Below are 26,758 nucleotides of genomic sequence, written 5' to 3' on the forward strand. Positions count from 1 at the left end.
AGGGGCAGGCTCAGCTCGCTTATCCTTTGGTGATCTGCTTCGGGAGGGGCCCTGCGGCACCGGGAGGGAGTCAGACCTGTCGCTGGAGGGATGGATCCGCAGAAGCACAGCGTTGGGTGTTTGCGCGGTGCAAGCAAGTTCCCTGGCAGGAACTGGTTCCCTTTGGGATTTTGGCTGGGGGATGGGCAAGGGAGATGGCGCTGGCGAGCGTCTTTGTTCCCCGCCAAGCTGAGCTCTGTCATCTGGGGCTCAACAACTCTCCCTCCCGTTGCCCTCCCCCCTGCCATTCTCTGAGCAGAGCTGTTAACTTATAACCTTCCAGATGTTAAGTCCCGCTTGCTGTCAGAACATACTCCATCCGGCCCCTCCACTTTTGCAAGCCAGACTTGGGGGCTCTGCTTTTCCGGTGGGCTGTCCCTCCTACCCGGCTCCCTCCCACCAGTCTGTGTAGTGCGCACTGCCTCTCCGCCCTTCCTACCCTCTTCGCTGGGCCTCTCGTCTACACTTGGCTCCAGAGAATCCTTTCTGCTAGTCTTCTGGTGGTTTTCTGGGTTATTTAGGCAGGTGTGGGTGGAATCTAAGTGATCAGCAGGACTCGGTGAGCCCAGTGTCCTCCTACGTCACCATCTTCCAGTCTATCAAGTTCTCACACATTCTAAAAACAAAAACAAACAAACTAGTTTTCGTTTTACTCCTCCCTCCAGGTTTTATATATATGCTGTCATTTTTTATCTTTTTTATTCATAATTTTCTTGCATCTAATTATGATGGTTTCTTTTCCACTTAATAAAGTCTCTTTAACATTTTTTGCAAGGCTAAATGCTGAAGTGCTTTTGTTGCATCCACACGACTCCTGAAACAGAATGCTACGGGCACCAGAGATAGTCACAACAAAGTTTAATACAATGAGAGGCAAGGCCAACTGAACAGGACCAACGCTCTTGATAAGAGTGCGGCCCCAAACAGCCCCGGTACAGAATTTTTAAAGCCGATCACATCGTATTATCATTATCTGGGAATAGAACAGAGAAACAGTTCCCAGATGAGTTAGAAACAGTTGCCAGATGAGTCAGAAACAGTTATGGAATGAGGTAATTATTTTAGACTTTCTGCCGCTAAGTCGCAACCAGTGGATCTCCTTGACGTTGTCTTTGATGCTCTTTTCTTTGAGCTTTTGTTTCCTTCATTGGTAAAGCCTGATTCACAAGAGTGTGAAGCGTGATTTACAAGAGTAAAAACAAGGCTGTTATCTTTTGACCTTCAGTGTCAGAACAAAGCTGTTATTTTTCAAGCTAAGTGTTAGCCCTACACTACAATTTAACCCTTACACTTTAACTTTTGTTTGTCAGGGAAACTTTTTTTTTTTTCCTTTTTCTTTATTTATTTTGAGAGCGAGAGGGAGAACATGCACATGAGCAGGGGAAGGGCAGAGAGAGAGAGTCGTAGCCAGGCCCTGTGTGTTGTCTGTCAAAGCCCCACTGGGGGCTTGACCTCATGAACTGTGTGATCATGAATGGAGCCGAAATCAAGAGTCAAAGACTTAACCAGCTGAGCTACCCAGGCACCCCGTATCAGGGAAACTCTTTACCTCTCTTTCAAATCTGAATGATCACTTTGCCAGGCAGAGTATTCTTGGTTGTTCCTTTTTTCCTTTCAGCACTTTGAATATATGCTGCTATTCCCTTCTGGCCTGCAGAGTTTCTGCTGAAAAATCAGCTGATAGGTTTATTGGGTTTCCCTTGTTCATAAATTTCAGCTTCTCTTGATGCTTTTTAATTTTTTTTTAACATTTATTCATTTTTGAGAGACAGTGTATGAGTGGGGGAGGGGCAGAGAGAGAGGGAGAATCCGAAGCAGGCTCCATGGTCTGAGCTATCAGTTCAGAGCCCAATGCAGGGCTTGAACTCACAGACCACGAGATCATGACCTGAGCGGAAGTCAGACGCTTAACTGACTGAGCTACCCAGGCGCCCATTCTTGCTGCTTTTAAAATTCTCTTTATCAGGTGTCTCAGTGGCTTAGTCGGTTAAGCATCCGACTTTGGCTCAAGTCATCTCACGGTTTGTGAGTTTGAGCCCTGTGTCAGGCTCTGTGCTGAAAGCTCGGAGCCTGGAATCTGCTTCAGATTCTCTGTCTCCCTCTCTCTGCCTCACCCTTGCTTGCACACATGCATATGCACATTCTGTCTCTCTCTCTCAAAAATAAAAGTAAATAAACATTTAAAAAATTATCTCTTTATCTTTAACCTTTGACATTTTCATTATATGTCATGGTGTGGAGCTCCTTGGGTTCATCTTCTTTGGTTCTCTTTTTGGTTCTTGAACCTGGATGTCTGTTTCCTTCCTTGTGTTAGGGAAGTTTTCAGTTATTATTTCTTCAAATAAGCTTTCTCTCTTCTTCTGGGACCCCTATAATGTGAATGTTTTTTTGCTTGATGTTATCCAAGAGATTCCTTAAACTTCCTCATTTTTCCCCCATTCTTTTTTTGCTGTTCAGTTGAGGGCTTTCTGTTAGCCTGTCTTCCAGATTGCTGATAGATTCTTCTGCATCTGCCAATCTGTTGATTCCCTCTAGTGTGTTTTTCATTTCACTTATTCTATTCTTCAACTCTGATTAGTTCCTATTTATATTTCCTGTCTTTTTATTGAAGATCTCACTGAGTTCTTCCACTCTTCTCTCCAGCCGGATGAGCATCTTTTTGATCATTACTTTAAATTCTTTTTCAGGCATATTGTTTATCCCCAATTCATTTAGTTCCTTGTATGAGGTTTTGTTCTTTCTTTTGGAGCATATTCATCTATCTCCCCATGTTGCTTGACTTTCTGTGTTTGTTTCTATGGATTAGGCAGAACAGCTACTTAAACTTGAAGGAATGGTCTTGTGTGTATGGTTGTCCCCTTTATAGATTGTGTGTGCTTGGTGACTTTTGCTGGCTGGCTGGAATTGTGGCTTGCATGGGCTTGGGAGTCCCCTCCATGCAGTGAGCATTCTGGCTGAACAGCTAAGGCTGAAGTGGGTGCAGATCAGTGTGGTCCCTGGATGCTCCACACAGCTCTTGTCCAGGCAGGACAGTTAAGGCTAACATGGGTGCAAGCTGGGGTGTCACAAGGCTCTCTGTGGGGAGGGTGTCCTGGAAGGGTGGCTAGAACTGAGGCAGGGTGCAGGCTGGAAGGTCCTGGGGCTTTCTGTGCAGCAGGCATTCTGGCAGAATAGCTAAAGCTGAAGTGGGTACAGGCTGGGTGGGGGTGGGTCTCAGGGTTCTAAGAACTGAGGGCACCCTGGCAGGACAGTTAAGGCTAAAGTGGGTGCAGCCCAGATGTTCCCAGGGTTCTAAGCACTGAGGGCATCCTGGCAGGTCAACTAAAACTGAAATGGGTTCAGGCTAGTAAATCCCAGTGTGTTCTGGGCTGGGGGTGCCCTGGTGGGGCAGCTGGAGCTGAGACAGTGTGTGGGCTGGGAGGTCCCTGGGCTCTGTGCAGAGGGTATACTGGCAGGATAGCTGAAGCTGATGTGGCTGTAAACCAGGGTGTTCCAGGAATCTGTACAGACTGTGCCCCAGAGGGGTAGCTGGAGTTAAGGCAAGTCATAGCCCAATGGGGTCCTTGGGCTTTCCATGCAAAATGTGTCCTGGTAGAACAGTTGAAGCTGACGTGGCCACAAGTTGGAGTGTCCCAGGGTTCTCCATACTAAGGACAACCTGGCAGGATAACTGAACCTGAATTAGGTGCAAGCTAGGGTGTCTCACTGTATGCAGCACAGGGTTTGCCCTGGCACAGTGGTGGGAACCAATGCAGGCATGGGCCAGGAGTTCCCAGGGTACACTATGCAGGGGGCACCCTGGCAGGTTGGCTGAATCTAAAGCGAACTCAGGTAGGAGTTTCCAGAGCTCTCTGCCCTGGGGATGCTGTAGGTAAGCCATCTGAGGCAAAAGTGGTGTGGGCCTGCAGTGTTCTGGGGTACTTTGTGCCTGTGTCACCTTGGCATGAAGGCTGGAGCTGTAGGGAGCACTAACTGGTGTCCTAGTGTGCATTACTCTGTGGCCACCTTGGTGGAATGGCTGGGGCCGGTGTGGGCTAGGGACCTAGGGCTTACTGAGGTGGCAGGCAGGTAGGGCACTTAGACTGTCCATTAGCTCCTCCCACGTGGGGACAGTTCCAGCAGCATCCTTGCCTTTTGGCAGAATTTTAAGGCTGGACTTCTTATTTGCTAGTTCTTTTAAACCAGGCTTTTTTCCCCCTGTGCCCCAGTACAACTGGGGCTGGTGTGGACTAGGGCACCCAGGGCTCACTGAAGGAGGCTGGCTCTGGTGTCTGGACCCTCCTCCAGTTTTTCAAGGTGGATAGGGGAGTGTAAACCCTATCGCTTTCCAGTCCCTTTGACCCAGAGAGAGTTCCAGAAGATTTTCTACCATTTGTTGGTGTTCTGGGGCTTGCTTTTATAAAGTAGTTACTCTTTTGTTTTTATTTTATTATTATTTTTTTAAAGTGTATTTATTTTTGAGAGAGAGAGACGGAGTGTAAGCAGGGGAGGGGCAGAGAGAGGGAGACACAGAATCCAAAGCAGGCTCCAGGCTCTGAACTTCCAGCACAGAGCCCAACGCGGGGCTTGAACTCACAAGCCGCAAGATCACGACCTGAGCCGAAATCGGACGCTCAACCGACTGAGCCACCCAGGTGCCCCATTACTCTTTTATTTTTTATTATTTTTTTTCACAGTGACCATATGGCATTTATTGATGTAGCTCTTGTTTCTCACTGCAGTAAATTTAGTAGAGGAAACAAGACTAAAAATATGGAAACTTCACATCATCCTTGTGTGGGGGCCATTTGAATCTTCTCTGTATCATTCCAATTTTAGTATATGTGCTGCCAAAACAAGTACAGCATTTCTCTTAAACTGCAGTTGGATTATCCTGTGCACAATGTCAGATGAATCTGTTCCCTGGCCCTTCAGTGTTATCCCTTCCCACTGCAGTTCACAGCATCAGGGGTGGGGGTTCCCTTTGTCACCATGTCTCTATCTATCTTATTCTCTTGTGCTGTTCTCTCTGTATTTTGTTGTACAGAATCTGTTTAGTTGTTTGTCAGGTCTTCTTCAGGAGGAATTGCTCTATGATAGGTGTAAATGGGTGTATTCTGTGGAAGGGATGAGTTCAGGGTCTTCTTCCTACCTTGCCATCTTGGACTGGAACCCCTAACTGTGGTTTCTTGACAGTGTTAAGGATAAAACTGCCCTGTTTTACTAGTAATTTTCTGTAATTTAACCCAGGTGTCAGGGTTTTACACTATGTGCGGGACACAGAGTCCTCATCCTCAATGGGGAAAAACTGAGAGCTTTTCCTCTATGGTCATGAACAAGATAGGGATGTCCACTCTCACTACTGTTATTTAACATAGTACTGGAAGTCCTAACCCCAGAAATCAAACAACAAAAGGAAATAAAAGGCATCCATATCAGCAAGGAAGAAGTTAAACTTTCCCTATTTGCAGATGACATGATACTCTATGTAGAACACCCAAAAGATTCCACACACACAAAATTGCTAGAACTGTTATACGAATTCAGCAAAGTTGCAGGATACAAAATCAATGTACAGAAATCTGTTGCATTTTCATACCAATAATGAAGTAGCAGAGAGAGATATCATTAAATTGATCCAATTTATAATTGGACCAAAACCCATAAGATACCTAGGAATAAACCTAAATGAAGTAAATGGTCTATACTCTGAAAACTATAGAACACTGATGAAAGAAATTGAAGATGATGCAAAGAAATGGAAAAACATGCCATATTCATGTATTGGAAGAACAAATATTGTTAAAATCACCATAATACCCAAAGCAATCTACACCTTTAATGCAATCCCTATTAAAATATCACCAGCATTTTTCACAGAGCTAGAACAAACAATCCTAAAATTTGTGTGGAACCACAAAAGATCCCAAATAGCCAAAGCAATCTTGAAAAAGAAAAGCAAAGCTGGAGGCATCACAACTCAAGACTTCAAATTATATTACAGGGGTGCCTGGGTGGCTCAGTCAATTAAGCGTCTGACTCTTGAATGTGAGTTCAAGCCCTGCATCAAGCTCTGCACTGACAGTGTGGAGCCTGCTTGGGATTCTCCTCTCCCTCTTTCTCTCTCTCTCTCTGTCTGCCTCTCCCCTACTCATGCTCATGTGCGCTCTCTTTGTTGCTCACTCTGTTGCTCACTCTGTCTTAAATAAATAAACTAAGAAAACCCTATCACTAAGCTGTAGTGATCAAGACAGTATGATATTGGCACAAAAACAGACACATAGATCAATGGAACAGAGTAGAAAAACCAGAAATGAACCCACAACTATATGGTCAATTAACCTTTAACAAAGCAAGAAAGAATATCCAATGGAAAAAAGTCTCTTCACCAAATGGTTTTGGAAAAACTGGATGCCAAATGCAGAAGAATGAAACCAGACCACTTTTTATACCATACACAAAAATAAATTCAAGTGGATGGAAGACATAAATGTGGAACAGGAAAACACCAAAATCCTGGAGGAGAATACAGGCAGTAACCTCTTTGATGTTGGCCATGGCAACTTCTTACTTAGATATGTCTCCTGAGGCAAGGGAAACAAAAACTATCGGGACTTCATCAAAATAAGAAGCTTCTACACAGTGAAGGAAACAATTAACAAAATTGAAAGGCAAGCTTAGGAATAGGAGATGATACTTATAAATGACATATTTGATAAAGGTTTAGTATCCAAAATCCATAAAGAACTTATCAAACTCAACAACCCCCCCCCCAAAAAAAAAAATCCTGTTAAGAAACGGGCAGAAGACATAAATAGACGTTTTTCCAAAGAGATACAAATGGCTAGCAGACACGTGTAAAGGTGCTCAACATCATTGATCATTAAGGAAATACAAACCTGAAGTATAATGAGATATCACCTCACATCTGTCATAATGGCTAAAGTCAACAACACAGGAAACAACAGGTGTTGGCGAGGATGCAGAGAAAGGGGAACTCTTGTTGGTGAGAATGCAAACTGGTGCAGCCACTCTGGAAAACAGTGTAGAGGTTCCTCAAAAAGTTAAAAATAGAACTACCCTACCATCATCCAGCAGTACACTACTAGATATTTACTCAAAGTATAGAAAAATACTGATTCGAAGGGATGCATGCATCCTAATGTTTATAGCAGCATTATCAACGTTAACCAAATTATGGAAAGAGCCCAAATGACTATTCACTGATGAATGGATAAAGAAGTGGTGTATGTATACAATGGAATATTATCGGCCATAAGAAAGAATGGGATGTTTCCTTTTGCAACAACATGGATGCAGCTAGAATGTATCATACTAAGCGAAATAAGTCTGAGAAAGACAAATACCATATGATTTGACTTATATGTGGAATTTAAGAAAACAGATGAACATAGGGTATAAAAGAAAAAAGGCTAATCAGAAAACAGACTGTTAACAATAGAGAACAAACTGAGGGTTACTATAGGGGTGGTAGATTGGGGGATGGGTAAATGGGTGATGGGTGTTTTGGGCACTTGTTGTGATGCACACCGGCTGTTGTATATAAGTTATGAATAACTGAATTCTGTATCTGAAACTGATACTACCCTGTGTGTTACCTAACTGGAATTTAAATAAAAGCTTAAAAAGAAAACAAGCTAAAACCTTAAAACTCTTAGAAGAAAACAAAGGAGATCTCTGTTGCTTAGGTTAGACAATGGTTTCTTTCATGTGACACCAAAAGCACAAACAACCAAAGGAGAAAAAATAACATAAATTGGACTTAATCAAAGTTAAAAACTTTTCATCTTCAAAAGACACCATGAAATAAGTGAAAATATAGCCCACAAAAGGTGCCCAAAATGTGCACATTATATGTTCATTAAAACATTGTATCTTAAAATATATGAGAAATTATTACAGAGCAACAATAAAAAGACAATCAGATTTTTTAAATGAGCATAGAATTTGAATACATATTTTTCTGAAGAAGGAATAGAAATGGTCAATATACACATAAAGGTGTTCATTATCATTCGGGAAATGCAAATCAAAATCAAAATGACATACTGTTTCAAATTCATAAGAATGGCTATAACCTCAAATGGTGATGATGATGTGGAAAAATTGGAACCTTGACATATTTTTGTCAGAATCGAAAGATGATGCAGTTGTTTTGGAACAGACTTTAGCAGTTCCTGAAGATGTTAAACATAGAGTTACCAGTTACAATATGACCCAGCAAATCCACTCCTAAGTATATATATCTAAGAGAAATGAAATGTGTTCCACACAGAAACATGTACCTGAATGTTCTTAATAGCATTATTTGTAGTAACAAAAGTGAAAACAATGCAATGTCCATCAACTAATGAATGGGGAAAAAAGATGTTGTATCCATACAACGGAATGTTTGGCAATATACAGGTATGAAGTACCCATCCATGCTAAACATAGATGAACCTTGAAACATTATACTATGTGCAATATGAAAGAAGCCAGCCAGGATAGACCACATATTATATAATTTAATTTATACAAAATGTCTATCTAGAATAGGCAATTTTATAGACAGAATAGATTAGTTGTTGTCAGGGTCTGGGGAAATGAGAATGGAAGTAATTGCTAATGCATATGGGTTTTGTTTTTGGATAATGAAATACTCTAAAATTAGATAGTGGTAATGATTGCACACCTCTGTGAATATAATAAAAACCTATAGCTTGTATTTTTAAAAGGATGAATTTATGGGGCACTGGATGGCTCATTCAGTTAAGTGTCCAACTCTTGATTTCAACTCAGGTCATGATCTCACAGTTAGTGGGTTCGAGCATGCTGTCAGAGCAGAGCCTGCTTGGCAATCTCTCTCTCCTTCTCTCTGCCCCTTTCCCACTTGCTCTCTGTCAAAACAAATAAAATTTTTTTAAAAAGGGATGAGTTTATGAAATGTGAATTATATATCAATAAAGCCGTTAGAAAAAGAAATGAATACAAGAAAGATGTTAGACCTAATATGGGTGGAGAATGGTTGTAGTGGTGGTTAAATTCACAGACCTGTTTGCTGATCAATTAAGTGTTAATGTGTATAAGGCATTGAGCACATACTTTGCACTTGATGAAATTATTTGTTGTACAGGTACTTTTTCAAACCATCTTTAGTCTGACATTGGGAGACAGGATGATGTTAGGCAGGATAACAGAGAGCTGCTGCCTCCAGAATTCCTGAATTCAGCTAAGGCCATGATTCCATGCAACAGGCTGTTGTTTTCTGCTAGAGAATGCTTTGGATTTGTTCCTTGGTTACTGGGTGAGGGTAATGTCACTTTCTGTGGCCTGGATGAAACCTATGCTTTGGATTCAGAATGCTTCTTGCACATGAATGTGAGAATGTGCCAGGGAAGCACCTGAGGTATTTAATGTGTTGAGACCTGGGGAGAAGAGGCAGATCTTAGTCGTGGAAAGTGTTTTTTCAAGGAATTGACCTACAAAGATAACCATTTCCAGGCCTGAGGGCCCCATCAGTGTCCTTCAGGTGGGTACTACTTAGATAAATTTGCATCAGGGTTCCCTAGGCTGTAAAAGATGAGCCATTCAGGCCAGGTCAGAGAACCCTAACAACATCATGGGGATTGGATACTGCTTTAGCATAAATTAATTCTTCTACATTTCTGTTATCTGGAATTAGGGAAGGGATGAGATTGTTTAAACTTCTGAAGATCTTTTTACGGAAAGAGCCTAAATGTCCATCAACTGATGAATGGATAAAGAAATTGTGGTTTATATACACAATGGAATACTACGTGGCAATGAGAAAGAATGAAATATGGCCTCTTGTAGCAACGTGGATGGAACTGGAGAGTGTTAGGCTAAGTGAAATAAGTCATACGGAGAAAGACAGATACCATATGTTTTCACTCTTATGTGGATCCTGAGAAACTTAACAGAAGACCATGGGGGAGGGGAAGAAAAAAAAAAAAAAGAGGTTAGAGAAGGAGGGAGCCAAAACATAAGAGACTCTTAAAAACTGAGAACAACCTGAGGGTTGATGGGGAGTGGGATGCAGGGGAGGGTGGGTGATGGGTATTGAGGAGGGCACCTGTTGGGATGAGCACTGGGTGTTGCATGGAAACCAATTTGACAATAAATTTCATATTTATAAAAAAACTTCTGAAGATCTTCTCAGTATATAAGTTGGGGTGTGGAAGGGACCGGGTGCCATGAAAAGGGGAAGAAATACTTCACTTAGTCATTTAGAAGTAGGCCTCTTTTCATGGTTTCCTTTCCCCTCCCCTGTCTTCTCAGGACTGCACTTCTCCATGAGAAGAAGCCAGAGGAGGACTCATAAATTGAAATTCTAAGCCATGCCTTGTGTGAGTTCATGTTTCTTCTTCCCCTTTATATCAAACAATCACTGTTTTTGGGGATATGAATATTCAGTATCCTTATCTCCAGACTTTCTGCTTTACTGAGTGCTCTCCTGCTCACTCCCCTTCTAGTGAATGATGAGAATGGGTCCCAGGTGTTTCTCAATTGCCCCTCACTTCTCTAACAATATTTTAGGGATACATTTGCAAGTCAGGAAATGTATTTGAGGAAAGCATAGAACCTCTCCAGTCAGGATGTGGTTTGATGAGATGGTACTACACATGAAAAATTTGGTCTTTCTCATTGACCTGAATGTTCTTATTGATTAAGATGGAAATTGGTGTTAGTCTCAGAATGTGGTGAGTTCTAATCTGTGATTTTAAGATTGGTAATGTGATCAAATGTAGGATTGAGGACAGAGAGAGAATTGTGTAAGGGAATACCTCAGTGATTAATACCATTGACAGGGTCCATTTTGAATTAAATAGTATGTAGAAGCCAAGGGCCACATCTGTGTGAGTGTAGCTCATCTTTCATTAGCTTTCTGTTGCTCATAATAAGCAGAAGTGTACAGTGAGCAATGATAAGTGGTAAATATGATCAGCCAGATGATTAAATGATTGAGAATTTCAGAAACAGAGCTGTGAAGATCATTAGAGGAGGAGTGCAGACTACCGCAAAATATGAAAATGATGACAATCTTAATATGGAATATTACATAGTCTAAAAATGTTATCTATGAAAGGATTTTCCAGGGCTAGGAAGAAAGAATATTATTATGAAATTATTCTGAAACTTGACTTGGAAAGAAATTCTGAAATTATATATAAATCTTATTTTCTAAGGTAAACATTTTAAAAGACATTTTGGAATGTGCCCATCAGGTTTATTTTTCTTTTCTCTTCCTCCTCCTCTTCTTCCAGCCCTTTTTCCCTCTCTTCTTTTCTTTCTGTTTTCATTCTTTAAAGGGAAAGGGGAGGAAGGAACTTTGAGTTTATTTGAGGATTTGCATGTGTTATGTGCTAGTATACATTATTCTATTTAATCAGAACACTGTACTTACCTGGGTTTTGTTCATTCCCATTGCTATTCCCAAGAGGCTATGAATAAGAGTAAGTAATAGGAATGTTCAGATACTCTGAACATAGGAATGTTTAAATACTCTGTATTTCACACTCACTTCCTTTCTATTACTTACCCACACTGAAAGCTTCCAACTGTAATATATTTGCTCACTGTTTTGGCCCCTTTATGTGATACTTTTCTCTTCTTCTCATTACGTGTGTGTGTGTGTGTGTGTGTGTGTGTGTGTGTGTGTGTGTTCCTCTCAATTACTTCTAAAAAAATTTTCTTTATTTTGCCCTTAACACTTGGACTTGTCATTTCAGAGGTTGGTGTTGTTCAAGGATGTGGCCATAGACTTCTCTCAGGAGGAGTGGGAATGCCTGGACTTGGAACAGAAGGATTTGTACAGAGATGTGATGTTGGAAAACTATAACAATCTGGTCTCACTGGGTAAGTTTGGTCCCAATAATTCAACTTCAATCTTTGTGAAATTCAGGAAATATCTTAAGTACCTAGATGAATTTCAGATCCCTGTTCCCAACTAAGTAATTTATTGCTTATAGACTTTAAAATGGGCAGCTCCATTGAGTACCTTAATCATCTCTATTCTTCAGATAATCTTCCTGTGAATCTTTCTGTATTCTTCAGACGTTCTTCCTTTATGAACAAGGGTTCAATTTTATTTTGGATGAGCAGTGTATAACCATATCTATTTCCATTCTTATAAGCAGGATTTTCCATTTCTAAGACAGATGTACTTTCCTTATTGAAACAAGGGAAAGAGCCCTGGAAGGTTGTACAGGATGTGACAAGAAGTCAGAGTTCAGGTGAGTAAGAGATGGTCAAACAAGGGGAGGCCATTGTGAAGAACAGTCAAATCACTTAATTCATTGGCTACAACTTTGAGATATTAGCTGAACAGTTCTCCTCAAAGATCAAACCAAGGCATGTGGAGTAAAAGCTTGAACGCTGGAAGGTAAAACTGTTTTAGCATCAGTTACCAAAGGAAACCCCTTTTTTACCCGAATTACCACTTCCTTGCTTTTCTTTCATATTCACCTATATTTTCAAACAGGGAAAAGCCTTCCTTCTTCTCCTGTGATAACAATTTTACCTGTATTTTTGATCCAGTGAAACCTGTATGAGCCTTTATCTAACAAATATTTTTTTAAAATACCCTCTATGGTCTAAGTTTTGAGTGAACAAGAAAAACTCCCTATCCCCATCCCTAGGAAAGATCTGTTCTTTCCTAGCAGAAGAGATAGTTACAACTAATAATGTAGAAGGAAGGAGTGATAAGTGTTATGATGTAAAACAAAAAGCAGAGGAGAATAATGGTGTAATGGGAGGAGGTGTTTTATAGAGGGTGGTCAGGGATGGCCCTCTGAGATGCTGACATTTGAGGAGAGAAATGACTAAAGTGCTGAAGTAAGTCGTGCAAATTCTGAGAGAAGAGTGTGTAAGGCAGAGAGACTAGCAATTGCAAAGGAACTGAGGTAGGAATGAGTTTGATGCTTTTAAGGATCAGCAGATAAACAGGTGTGGCTGGGATGAGTGAGGGAGCATCAACATTGAAAATGAGCTGAGAGAGGAGGTGGGGCTGGGTCATGCAGGGACTTGTATGCCATGATGGAGAATTGGGATTATGTTGAAAGTACGATAAGAATTATTTCGAGCAGGGGAGTTATGTGACTGAACTTGTTATTTTCAAAGACTACTCTGGATACTGTATAGAAAATAAAATGGGAGCAAGAGTGAAGCAGGAAGACCAGTTGGAAAGCCATTTTTAGTCCACATTAGAAATTATGGTGGTTTAGATGAGGGCAGTAGCTTATAAGTAAAGGTGACATGAAAGAGTCAGATTCATATCAGATTTTTAAAAAATTTTTCGTTAATGTTCATTCATTTTTGAGAGAGAGAGAGAGAGAGAGAACGAGTTAGCTGAGAGGGGCAGAGAAAGAGGGAGACACAGAATCGGAAGGAGGCTCCAGGCTTTGAGCTGTGAGTACAGAGCTGACATGGGGCTTGAACCCAAGAACTGCAACATCATGACCTGAGCCAAAGTCGGACGCTTAACCGACTGGGCCACCCAGGCAACCCAGATTCTGATCAGATTTTAAAGGTAGTACCTCTTGCTAATTAATTGGAAGTGGTATATGATGAAAGAGAAATCCAGAATAACTTCTTAGATTTATGCCTGAGCAACTGAATATCTTTTTCTTTGTTAGGAAAGACCGGTATTCAAGAGTTCTGTTTTGTTCATGATACTTTAGGGATATCTATTAGAAATCGGAAGAAATCAAGAAATGACCTGGAAAGAAATAATATACATATAAATAGAATTTAAAACTTAGAAGAAATAATTTATGAAGTTATATAATAGTTAAAAAGAGAAAAACCCTAATCCACTCTGTATTTTAGTTAGAAAGAAGGGGAAGATTCTGCAAAGGAGACTGAGAAGGAATAGCTAGTGAGCTAATAGGAAAATAAAGAAAATGTAGTATCTCAGAAGCCAAGTGGAAAAAGGTATTTACGAAAGGGCAGCATCTTTCATATCAGGGAACATGAGTAAGTTGAGGACTCAGAATTGATCACTGGATTTGGTAATGAGGGAAAAGAAAGCTGTAGATTGGTTCTGATAGAAGGGAAGATGGGCACCTGGGTGGCGCAGTCGGTTAAGCGGCCGACTTCAGCCAGGTCACGATCTTGCGGTCCGGGAGTTCGAGCCCCGCGTCAGGCTCTGGGCTGATGGCTCAGAGCCTGGAGCCTGTTTCCGATTCTGTGTCTCCCTCTCTCTCTGCCCCTTCCCCGTTCATGCTCTGTCTCTCTCTGTCCCAAAAATAAATAAAAAACGTTGAAAAAAATTAAAAAAAAAAAAAGAAGGGAAGAGAAGGGAAATGGGAGGGAATTTAGTATACGGAATGATTGGAAGAACTGGAATCACTTAGACCACGGTTTTAATGCCAGCTTTTGTCTTAAGCACATTACTTTACCAGACTGATAAGATTGTTGAGAAGATTTGGAATACTGAATACAATTACATTATACTAAGTTCTCAATAAGAGATCATTTTTATGGAAGGAAAATTAGGAGAAATGAAAAAACTACACTGCTGCATTTTGAAGTGCAGACAGAAGATTTCAAAGTAGAAGCTTGTGAATAGCTCCAGTCAGAAGGCTAGAAAACATTCTAGGGGCTACTCTATGTTGTGACTACCATACAATCAAGTTTTTCCTGAAGATTTCTTCTAACTAAATATCTCTTGATTCTGTGTGCTCTCACAATCTCCACTAGCAACACTTTAAACCTATAGTGTCTCTAATTTGGGGTATTGCACTACCCTTCTAAATGGTTTTAACACAAGAGAGTAATGTTTTTAAAAAATATAAATCAGATCACATAACGATAAAATCAAAACTAGAAAGCCCTACCTAGTCTAGCTCCTAAAAGGTTCTACAACCCTTCCTCATTAGACTCCAGCCACAGTAGCCTTCATTCATTATCTCAGATACATCTAGTATCTATGTATCTAGTGTCTGTGCTCTACCTCTTTGCATCACTCACTCTGCTCACCTAACTCCTATGCTTCTTTAGAGCTCAACCTATATTCATTATATCCTGAGAATTCTTTCCTGACCTCATTCTCAGTAATGGTCTTTCAGATTTTCTTACGGTAATTTCCAAGCTATAATTCTATAATATAGTAATCCTAGTAAGATCATAACTCTTTGGCTGCAACACCATACATTGTTGTCTGTAAAGGAGATCTGCAGAGCTCTATGTGCCTCTGACTTAAGTGAACCTTCAAAATTTCATGTGCTCTTCTGGGTGTTGTATGGAAACCAATTTGACAATAAATTTCATATTAAAAAAAAATCTCATGTGCTCTTAAGAAAATTATCCCCTCTATACAGGCCTCCAGCAGAATTTAAGGGAAACAAGATCACTTCCTGTACTAACATGGCAATATTTTTCTTACCACTAGAACTGTCTTCATAGAAACCAATTTCCATTGGCAAAATTATCCACCTTCTCCTAAAAGGTTATTTAGGACCAATTCCAATTTGTCTTACATCTTCAGTTACTTCACTCAGGTCCAGAAGTCCAGTCTTTCCAGGGCATCAATCATCAGCTGAACTCTTATGTCATCCAGATCTATATGTCTCCCAATTGGATTTCATTCCCCACTCTTTTCTTAACACCCAAATCTTTTCCACCTTACTGTTTGAAACTTTATAAGAAATATCCCATATTATCCTCAGCGTGTTTTAATATTCCTTTCACCTTTTGTCTTCAAATGAACACTTTAGCCATGCCATGAATATACAGCTTTCCCTTAAAGCACTTGCTAATGGTTCTTGTTTTGTCTTCCCTCACAGTCCATTATTTTCCATTATCAAAGCCCCCAGCTCCTTTAAAGCACTTTAAAGACTGAACCACCCACCAGGTATTCTTGTTCTATTATTTACCAATTTCCTCTCCTTGAGTAGACTAAAGATCAAAACACTTTGCCCACTAACTTTCTCTCCTCCACTACACCTGTCACCATTGTTGGTGATCTCAGCATCCTTATAATAACACATCTTAATTCTCAATTCCTTAATCTCATTTCAAATTATCTTTCTCTTCCAAATTCCTTCATTTATTCACACCCTGATACATAAACCTTGTAATTACCAGCCCAAAATCTGTTTAAAACATTCACTCTCTCTGACAGCTATTTTTAAACTTTTCAACTGACTCATTCTTATACTACCACTTCAACCCATATAGTGTAATGTCTTCCATATTTTTAAAAAATTGTGCTTGATGTTACATTTTCCATTCCTTTACTCTGCTCTCCTTGATGGCCATGAATTACCTATACTTCCTTACCTCCCATTCTCCCTTGCCTCTTCAGCTACAGTTATAGCCATTGCTGAGTGCCTTTTCTCTTCCTCCCTGGACAGTTTTATAGCATGCCCCAGAAATTGCTTATTTTATTTATTTTTGGACACCATTAGTTTATTATAAAAAAGAGACATGAAAATTATTTACATGATGAAAGATTTCACAGCTTCACTGGAATGGGTGCCTTCACTTTATGCTATTTCAATAATGATTTATTTCAGTTCACATACTTTCCAAGAATGTCACCATCTCTAAATAAGAAATAATCCTTGTCACCTAGAACTACTTTGGTGCTTCATATTCTGGGAGAAGAACTTTATCTCCAACTTTCACACTGACTGGTTGAATCTCTCCACCCTTTCTTTAGAGCCTGATCCAACAGCTACTACTGTTGCTTGCAAAACTTTTCCTTGAGATTTTTCTGGAAGCATAATACCACCTTTGATTACAGTTTTGGCTGCAACTCTTTTCAACTAAAACTCGGTCAAAAGGGGAAGAAACTTTCTAAACACTTGTCCTGCCATGACTCCAGCTGCCGCAGTTCCTACTCTGCTCTGGAGATGCCGCCACTGCAAGGAGACCTGCAGTCCGACCCCCAGGCCATGTGAACCAGAAATGGCTTATTTTAAAAAATTAGATTGTGGGGCACCTGGGTGGCTCAGTTGGTTAAGCGTCCGACTTCAGCTCAGGTCATGATCTCGCGGTCCGTGAGTTCAAGCCCTGCATTGGGCTCTGGGCTGACAGCTCAGAGCCTGGAGCCTGTTTCAGATTCTGTGTCTTCCTCTCTCTCTGACCCTCCCCGTTCATGCTCTGTCTCTCTCTGTATCAAAAATAAGTAAACATTAAAAAAATTAAAAAAAAATTAGATTATAACACATTTCATACTTTAGACATAGAATAATCCCTTTGATCTCTAATTGGTGCCAGATTCATTTAATAGTTTTGTTATCTCTTAGTCTAATTCTTTGTATGGATTAGCATCCCTTCATTTATTGTTCTACCACACTGGACCAACTCAAACTGTTTTAGTTGAAAGGAGAAGAATATAAGCATCAGGTTCCAAATTTGCCCTGGACCCTCACAGGGAGCATTAGGGGAATCCAGTGTTCTTACTTATAGAATTTTTATTTAGGGAATATTGCTAACATTTAGAACAAGTAAAACTATCAGCCATATGATTTTTTTAAATCTATTTTTAAGGGTGCCTGAGTGGTTCAGTTGGTTAAGCATCCAACTCTTGATTTGGGCTCAGGTCATGATACCACAGTTCATGAGATAGAGCCCTGCTTGGGATTTTCTCTCTCCCCCTCTCTCTGTCCCTTCCCTGCTTGCATGCATGTGCACGCACGCTCTCTCTCTCTCTCTCTCTCTCTCTCAAAATAAATAAATAAATAAATAAACTTTAAAAAACCTATTTTTATAGTGAAATATATGGGAAAGTACATAAAACATATGTACAGTTTGATTAACAACCACCCATGACAAGAAACAGAACATTGCCATCACTCCAGAAACACCCTATGAGTATATATATTTGTGACTTAGGTATACAGGTCTAAAATGTATTGTTTAGTTTTGCCCATTTTAGGATTTAGGTGAGTGGGGTCATATTGTACATATTCTTCTGTGTCAGGCTCCTTTTATTCAATACTGTATTTGTGAGAGTCATCCAAAGGTAGCTCTAGTTCATTCATTTTTATAAGAATTCCATTGTTTGAATATACCAGAATTAACTCTTGGTTATTAATTTTTAGTATATTCTTGGCTAAAATGTAAGTCATTTCTAATTTGGGCTGTTTATAAATATTGATGCTATAAATGTCACTTGATATGTTTACTCATATACCTGAGCATGAGGTTCTCTGGAATATCTATCTTAGATAGATATTCTAAGAGTGAAAGTGCTGGGTCAAAAGATATGTGTATCTTTGATTTTACTAGATACTGCCAAACTGTGTTCTGAAGTAATTGTACCAGTGTCCAGTCCCTATCAATAGTATATGAGAATCTGCACCACATCCTTGACCACACATAATATTGTCAGATTTAAAAATTTTTGCCTATCTACTCAGCTTGTATCTGTCATTAGAATTTTATTTCCATCTCCCTGATTATTAATGATTGCTAATGGGCTGTTTTTTAATATACTTATTGGCCATTTGAAACTTTTCTTTTGTAGATTCCTGTTCGTATTTTTGGCTTATTCTTCTACTGGATTGTTAATCTTTCTGTTACTGATTAGATGGGTTTTTTATTTTTATAGGTAGTATATTTGTGTTTCAGGTATCTTTTGCTGTGTGCCTTGACTTTTCACCCTTTTTCTAGAATCTTTCGATGAATAAAAATTCCTAATTTTAAAGTAGTAGAATTTATCAATCTTTTCCTTTATGATGGATATTTTTTGTGAGCTATTAAAAAATATACTTCTATACCTTTAATTCATTAATATATTCTTCTATATAATTAGTTTTAAAAAGATTTTAAAAAAATTTAACCTTTATTTATTTTTGAGAGAGAGACAGCGTGTGAGCAGGGGAGGAGCAGAGAGAGAGGGAGACACAGAATCTGAAGCAGGCTCCAGGCTCTGAGCTGTCAGCACATAGCCCAATGCAGGGTTTGAACTCATGAACCGTGAGATCATGACCTGAGCCGAAGTCAGACCTTCAACTGACTGAGCCACCCAGGCACCCCTTAAAAAGATTTTTAGTGTTTCCTTTCACGTTGAGGTTTTCATCCTACCTACAGTTGACTTCTCTCATGGTGTGTGAAATAGGGGTCTAGTTTTTCTAGTTGTCTTGGCAAGATTGATTGTAAAGTTTATTTTTTCTCCCCACGAAATGCTACTTTTATCAAATATAATTTCCTTTTTTATGTGGGCATATTTCTGGACTTTGTATATTTAAGCCCTGTGATAATACCACATAGTTTTAATTATAGTTGCTTTTAAAATATTTTCATTATCTCTTTAAGAATGTTATGACCATTCATGGTCTTATGTCTTTCTTTTTTTTTTTTTAACGTTTATTTATTTTTGAGACAGAGAGAGACAGAGCATGAACGGGGGAGGGGCAGAGAGAGAGGGAGACACAGAATCGGAAGCAGGCTCCAGGCTCTGAGCCATCAGCCCAGAGCCTGACGCGGGGCTCGAACTCACGGCCCGCGAGATCGTGACCTGAGCTGAAGTCGGACACTTAACCGACTGAGCCACCCAGGTGCCCCTTATGTCTTTCTAATTAGGTTGACAGCCTTCTCCCTTCAAATGTGTTGGGATTTTGATTAAGATTGCATTGACTCTACAAATCAGTTTGGGAGAAAATTGACAAGTCTACAATATTGACTTTCCCCAATATGTTTCCTAACAATGTCCTGATCACAGAGTTGTAGACAAAGTGGAAGTGGCCATTGTTGCACCTCCCCATTTGCTCTAAGTCCCTCCCCTTCTGGCTGAAGTGACTTCCAGGGGACGGCTTGAAGGGCCAGCACCATTTTTTCACCTTGTTCATTTTTTTCTTTCCCATTTGGGAGCCAGATATTAAAGACTAGGACATTCAAAAACAGTGGCATATCTAGAGAAAATTAGAAAGTGACCATGCATACCCAGAGAAAAGCCCAGAAAAGACTGGAGAAGACCTTAAGTTTATACCTGCGTATGGTCCTCAGCACAGAAGCCTACAACAATCAAAACAACAATAGTAACATAAATTGTCAAACCCTGAGGGAGGGAGAGAATCTGATTTCTGGAGTTACTTAGAATTGTATAAAATGGGTGCATCTGGGTGGTTCAGTTGGGTAAGAATTCAACTCTTGATCTTGGCTCAGGTCATGATCTCACAGTCAGTGAGTTTGAGCTCTGTGTCAGGCTCTGTACTAAGAGTTCTCTCTCTCCTTCTCTCTCTGTCGCTACCCCACCCATTCTCTCTCTCTCTCTCTCTCTCTCTCTCTCTCTCTCTCTCTGTGTATATATATATATATATATATATATATATATATATGTATTTCTCTCAAAATAAATAAATAAACATAAAAAAGAAAGAATTGTATAAAATGTCCAGTATTGCGGCAAAAAATCGCAAGGCATACAAAGAAACAGGAAAATACGCCCCATTCAACCCATTCAAAGGAAAAAAATAAACCAACAGAAACTGTTCTGGAAAAAGACCTGATGGCATATATACCAGACAGACTGTAAAACAACTGTCTTAAAGATAGACAACTAAAGGAAGATGTGGATAAGGTCACTAAAACTGTATATGAACAAAACAAAAACCAATAAAGAACTAGAAAGCCTAAGAAGATGCCAAGAAGTAGTTCTGGAACTAAAAAGTACACGAACCCAAATGAAAAATTCACTAGAGGGATTTAAAGACAGGTTTGAGCAGGCAGAAAGAATCAGTGAACTTGAAGATAGGACAATAGAAAGTATCTAGTCTGAGGATTAGAAAGAAAAAAAAAAGTAGAAGGAAAGTGAACAGAGCCTATAGGACCTGTGGGACAGCATCAAGCAGCTAAACATATGTATTTTGGGAGTCGCAGAAAGAGCAGAAAGAGACAACATTTGAAGTAACAATAACTGAAAAACTTCCCAAATTTTATGAAAGATGTAAATATAAACATACAGGCTCAACAAAATAAAGTAGGATGAACTCAGACATCTGTACCAAGATGCATTATAATCAAATTTTCAAAAGTCAAAGACAATCTTGAAAGCAACAAGAGAGTAGCAAATAATTATACACAGTGATCCTCAGTAAGATGATCAGATTTCTCATCAGAAACACTAGGGATCAGAAGGTAGTGGGTCAATATATATATATACAGTGTGCTAAAAGACAAAAACTGTGAACCAAGAATCCTATATCCAAGAAAACTATGTTTCAAAAGGGATAAATTAAGACATTTTTAGATAAAAGCCAAGGGAGTTTGTGACCACTTTACCTTACCTCCTCTGCAAGAAATGTTTAAGGGATTCTTGCAAGGTGAAATAAAAGGACACTAGACAGTAACTAGAAGCCATATAGAGAAATACAGAATTCAATAAAGGCAAATAGATGAGCAATTATAAAAGCTATTATTGTAACAATAGCTTGTAACTACTTTTTGTCTTCTGCGTGATTTAAGAGACTGATAAAGTTAACAAACAAAACCCCACAATGTTAGTCTAAAAGCTAGTATTATTGTTAACTTTGGTTTGTAGCTCCAAATCTTGTTTTCTACTTAATTGGAGTGACTAATACTTTAAGAGACTGAGTTTGTTTTTTGGCACAAATGTATAAAGATGTAATTTTGTGACATTGACAATCACAGGGGGTGGGGACTGAGACATAAAGGAGTAGTGTTATTGAAATTAAGTGTATGTTATTGAAATTAAGCTGGTATAAATTCAAATTAAAGAGTTATAACTTTAGGACATTAAATGTAACCCTCCCCCAGTAATAACAACGAAAATAGCCATACACAAAAGAAGATCCAGTTGGCACTTGAACAACATGGGTTTAAACTGTGCAGGTCCATTTATATGTGTAGTTTTTAAAGTATAGTACCATAAATTTATTTTCTTTTCCTTATGATTTTCTTAATAATTTTTTTTTCACTAGCTTACTTTATTGTAAGAATAGAGTATATTGGAGCCCCTGGGTGCCTCAGTCAGTTGAGCGTCCAGCTCTTGATTTCAGCTTAGGTCATGATCTCACCGTTCGTTGGATCAAGCCCCATGTCGGGCTCCATACTGACAGCATGGAGCCTGCTTGGGATTCTCTCTCCCCGTCTCTCTTTGCCCCTCACCCGCTCTTGCTCTCTCTCCCTCTTTCTCTGAGAATAAATAAATAAACAACAAAGAATAGACTATATAATACATATAACATGAAATATGTGTTAATTAACTGCTTATGTTATCATTAAAGCTTTTGGTTAACAGTGAGCTATTAGTTAAGTTTTGAGGGTGTCAAAAGTCATATGCAGATTTTTGACTGGGCATTTGTTACCTTTAAACCCCTTTATTGTGCAAGGGTCAACTGTACATAAAAGGAATGAGAAAGAAATATAAATATTTTTCTACAAAAGTCAACTAAAAGAAGTGAAAAGAATAAAAAGAAGACTGTAGTATGCAGGAAATGAGAGACAAACTTAACTTCCTGACTTCAAGAATTCCCATGAAGCTATAGTAATCAGGATGGCATTGTATTATTGGTGAAAGAATAAATGCATCCATGGAACTGAATAGAAAGCCCAGAAACAGACTTATACAAATATACTCAGCTGATCCTTGACAAAGGAGTAAAGGCAATCCAATGGAGAAAGGATAGTCTTTTTCACAAATGTTGCTGGAACAACTGAACATGCACACTTAAAAAAAAAATCTCAATATTGATATCATACGTTTTCACAGAAATTAACTCAAAATAGATCATAGTCCTTAATGTAAAATGAAAATTATAAAACTTCAGAAGATAACAGAGGGGAAAATCTAGGTGTTTTGGGGCTCAGAATGAGTTTTTATATAAACACCTAAAACTATAATCATGAACACAAAAGATACAGTTGGTTTTCATTAAAATTAAAAACTTCTGAGTGAACGACAGTTATGAGAATGAAAAGGCAAATCACAGAATGGGAGAAAAATCTTTGCAAGACAGTACCTGGCAAAGGACTTACATATAAAATATACAAAGAATTCTTGAAACTCAATAACAAAAGAACCCAGTTTAAATGTGGCCAAGAGATCTGAACTGATGCCTCACTAGAGAAGATAAACTCATGGCAAATAAGTATATGAAAAGATATTCAGATGTCATATGTCATCAGGGTATCACATTTTTATTTATTTATTTTTTATTTTTTAACGTTTATTTATTTTTGAGACAGAGAGAGACAGAGCATGAACAGGGGAGGGGCAGAGAGAGAGGGAGACACAGAATCTGAAACAGGCTCCAGGCTCTGAGCAGTCAGCACAGAGCCCGACGCGGGGCTTGAACTCACGGACCGTGAGATCATGACCTGAGCCGAAGTCAGCCGCTTAACTGACCGAGCCACCCAGGCACCCCAGGGTATCACATTTTTAAAGAACCATGGGATGTAACTACAGGTCTCTTAGAATGACTAAAATCCAAGACACTGACAGCTCCAAATAGTGTCAAGAATGTAGGGCAACAGAAACGCTCTTTCATTGTTGATGGGAATGCAAAATAGTACAGCCCCTTTGGAAGGCAGTTTGACACATCCTTACAAAACTAAATGTAGGGCGCCTGGGTGGCGCAGTCGGGAAAGTGTCCGACTTCAGCCAGGTCACGATCTCACGGTCCGTGAGTTCGAGCCCCGCGTCAGGCTCTGGGCTGATGGCTCAGAGCCTGGAGCCTGTTTCCGATTCTGTGTCTCCCTCTCTCTCTGCCCCTCCCCCGTTCATGCTCTGTCTCTCTCTGTCCCAAAAATAAATAAACGTTGAAAAAAAAAATTAAAAAAAAAAAAAAAAACTAAATGTAGTCCAACCAGCAAAGAAATTGAATTGGTTATCAAAAATCCCCCAACAAATAAGAGTCCTGGGCCAGATGACTTCCCAGGGGAATTCTACCAGACATTTAAAGCAGAGGTGATACCTATTCTTCTCAAACTGTTCCAAAAAATAGAAATCGAAGGAAAGCCTCCAAACTCATTCTATGAAGCCTGCATTACCTTGATTCCCAAACCAGACAAAGACCCCACTAAAAAGGACAATTACAGGCCAATATCCCTGATGAATCTGGATGAATTGAATTCAACAGTACTTAAAAAAAATTATTCACCATGATCAAGTGGGCTTCATTCCTGGGCTGCAGGGCAGGTTCAATATTTGCAAATCAGTCAGTGTGATACATTACAATGATGGAAAAGAGTATAAGAACCATATGATCCTGTCAGTAGATGCAGAAAAAAGCATTTGACAAAATACAGCATCCTTTCTTGATAAAAACCCTCAAGAAAGTCTGGATAGAAGGAACATACCTTAATATAAAAGCCATATATGAAAGGTCCACAGCCAGTATCATCCTCAATGGGGAACAACTGAGAGCTTTTCCCCTGAGATCAGGAACATGACAGGGATGTCCACTCTTACCACTATTGTTCAACTAGTGTTGGAAGTCCTAGCCTCAGCAATCAGATAACACAAATAAAAGGCATCCAAATTGGCAAAGAAGTCAGACTTTCACTTTTTGCAGATGACATGATACTTTACATGGAAAACCTGAAAGATGCCACCAAAAAACTACTAGAGCTGATATGGGAACTCAGTAAATTCACAGGATATAAAATCAGTGTACAGAAATCGGTTTCATTTCTGTACACCAATAATGAAGCAACAGAAAGATAGTAAGGAATAAGTCGCATTTACAATTGCACCAAAACCCACAAGATACCTAGGAATAAATCTAACCAACAAGGTGAAAGATCTGTGCACCAACAACTGTAGAAAACTTATGACAGAAATTGAAGAAGACACAAGTGGAAAAACATTCCATGTTCATGGAACAGAAGAATAAATATTGTTAAAATGTCGATAACTACGCAAAGCAATCTATACATTCAATGCAATCCCTATCAAAATAACACCAGCATTCTTCACAGAGCTAGAACAAACAATCCTAAAATTTGTATGGAACCACAAAAGACCCTGAATAGCCAAAGTAATGTTGAAAAAACCAAAGCTGGAGGTATCTCAATCCTGGACTTTAACCTGTACTACAAAGCTATAATCATCAAGACACTATGGTATTGGCACAAAAACAGACACCTGGATCAATGGAATAGAATAGAAAACCCTGAAGTGGACCCAAAAATATATGGCCAACCAATCTTCAACAAAACAGGAAAGATTATCCAATGGAAAAAACAGTCTCTTTAGCAAATGGTGCTAGGAGAACTGCATAGCAACATAAAGAAGAAGGAAACTGGACCACTTTCTTACACCGTACACAAAAGTAAAGCATCGCTTATCATCAGGGAAATACAAATCAACATCATAAGGAGATACCACCTCACACCAGTCAGAATGGCTAAAATTGACAACTCAGGAAACAACAGATGTTGGCAAGGGTGTGGAGAAAAGGAAGCCCTCTTACACTGTTGGTGAGAAAGTAAACTGGTGCAGCGACTCTGGAAAACAGTGTGAAGGTTCTTCAAAAAAAAACTAAAGATAGAGCTACCCTATGACCGAGCAATTGCACTATTAGGAATTTATCCAAAGGATACAAAAATGCTGATTCGAAGGAGCACATGCACCCCAATGTTACAGCAGCGCTATCAACAATTGCCAAATTATGGAAAGAGCCCAAATGTCCCATCAACCGATGAATGTATTAAGAAGATATAATACATACATACATACATACATACATACCCACATACAATGGAATAGTGATACATACATACATACACACACACACACACACACACACACACACACACACACACACACACACTGGAATACTACTCAGTGATGAAAAAATCATGAAATCTTGCCATCTGCAACAATGTGGATAGAACTGGAGGGTATTATACTAAGCGAAACAAGTCAGTCAGAGAAAGACATATGCTTTCACTCATGTGGAATTTGAGAAACTTAACAGATGAACATAGAGGAAGGGAAGGGAAAATAAGATAAAAACAGAGAGGGAGTCAAAACATAAGAGACTCTTAAAGACAGAAAAACTGTGGGATGATGGGAGTGGGTTAAGTGGGTGACGGGCATTAAGGAGGGCACTTTTTGGGATGAGCACTGGGTGTCATATGTAAGAGATGAATCACTGGGTTCTACTCTTGAAGCCAACTACACTGTATGTTAACTAACTTGAAACAAAACAAAACAAAACAAAATAAACATAGTTTTGGTATATGATCCAGCAATTGTGCTCCTAGATATTTACCCAAATAAATTGAAAACTTTTGTTCATACAAAAACCTGCACATAAGTTTATAGAAGCTTGTTCATAATTGCCAAAACTTGAAAGCAGCCAAGATGCCCTTCATTTAGTAATTGGATAAACAATGTAGTTAATCCATACAAAGGAATATTATTCAGAAATGAAAAATAACTATCAAACCATGAGACCATGAAAATGCTTAGTGTCTTGTTAAGTGAAAGGAACCAGTTTGAAGAGTTTACATATTTTATGATTCTAACTACATCACATTCTGGAAAAGGCAAATAGTAGAGTTGGTAAAGCAATCAGTGGTTGCCTGGATTTGGGGAGGGAGGAGGAATAACTAGGTGAAGTACAGGGGATTTTTAAGTAAACTATTCTGTGCGATACTGTAATGGTGAATACATGACATTATGCATTTGGCAACACCCATATAACTTTACAACACAAAGAGTGAACCCTAATGTAAACTATTGGATTCAGTTAATAATATATCAATAAAGCTTCATCAGTTATAACAAATGTACCAC

General features: G+C 39.2%; 1 protein-coding gene, 1 non-coding gene and 1 pseudogene across 3 annotated transcripts in view; 1 reads left to right on the forward strand and 2 right to left on the reverse strand.

Moving 5' to 3' along the window:
- LOC106974655 (zinc finger protein 420-like) overlaps positions 1-26,758 on the forward strand; it is a 61,380-nt gene that overhangs the window by 25,779 nt on the left and 8,843 nt on the right. The window contains exons 2-4 of one of the 2 annotated variants that reach the window (XM_015071918.3): positions 10,321-10,388; positions 11,772-11,898; positions 12,177-12,275. In XM_015071918.3, coding sequence (XP_014927404.3) covers positions 10,380-10,388; positions 11,772-11,898; positions 12,177-12,275 — 235 coding nt within the window. In that variant the 5' untranslated portion in view covers positions 10,321-10,379. The remainder of the gene's footprint in view (positions 1-10,320; positions 10,389-11,771; positions 11,899-12,176; positions 12,276-26,758) is intronic. The other variant, XM_027044731.2, reaches the window with a different exon arrangement.
- Positions 4,775-4,881, reverse strand: LOC113595378 (U6 spliceosomal RNA). Its single transcript, XR_003415881.1, has one exon. It is a non-coding gene; the product is annotated as a U6 spliceosomal RNA (small nuclear RNA).
- Positions 16,446-17,312, reverse strand: LOC128313196 (10 kDa heat shock protein, mitochondrial-like; annotated as a pseudogene).

Source organism: Acinonyx jubatus, chromosome E2 (genome assembly GCF_027475565.1).
Source record: "Acinonyx jubatus isolate Ajub_Pintada_27869175 chromosome E2, VMU_Ajub_asm_v1.0, whole genome shotgun sequence".
Lineage (NCBI taxonomy): Eukaryota > Metazoa > Chordata > Mammalia > Carnivora > Felidae > Acinonyx > Acinonyx jubatus.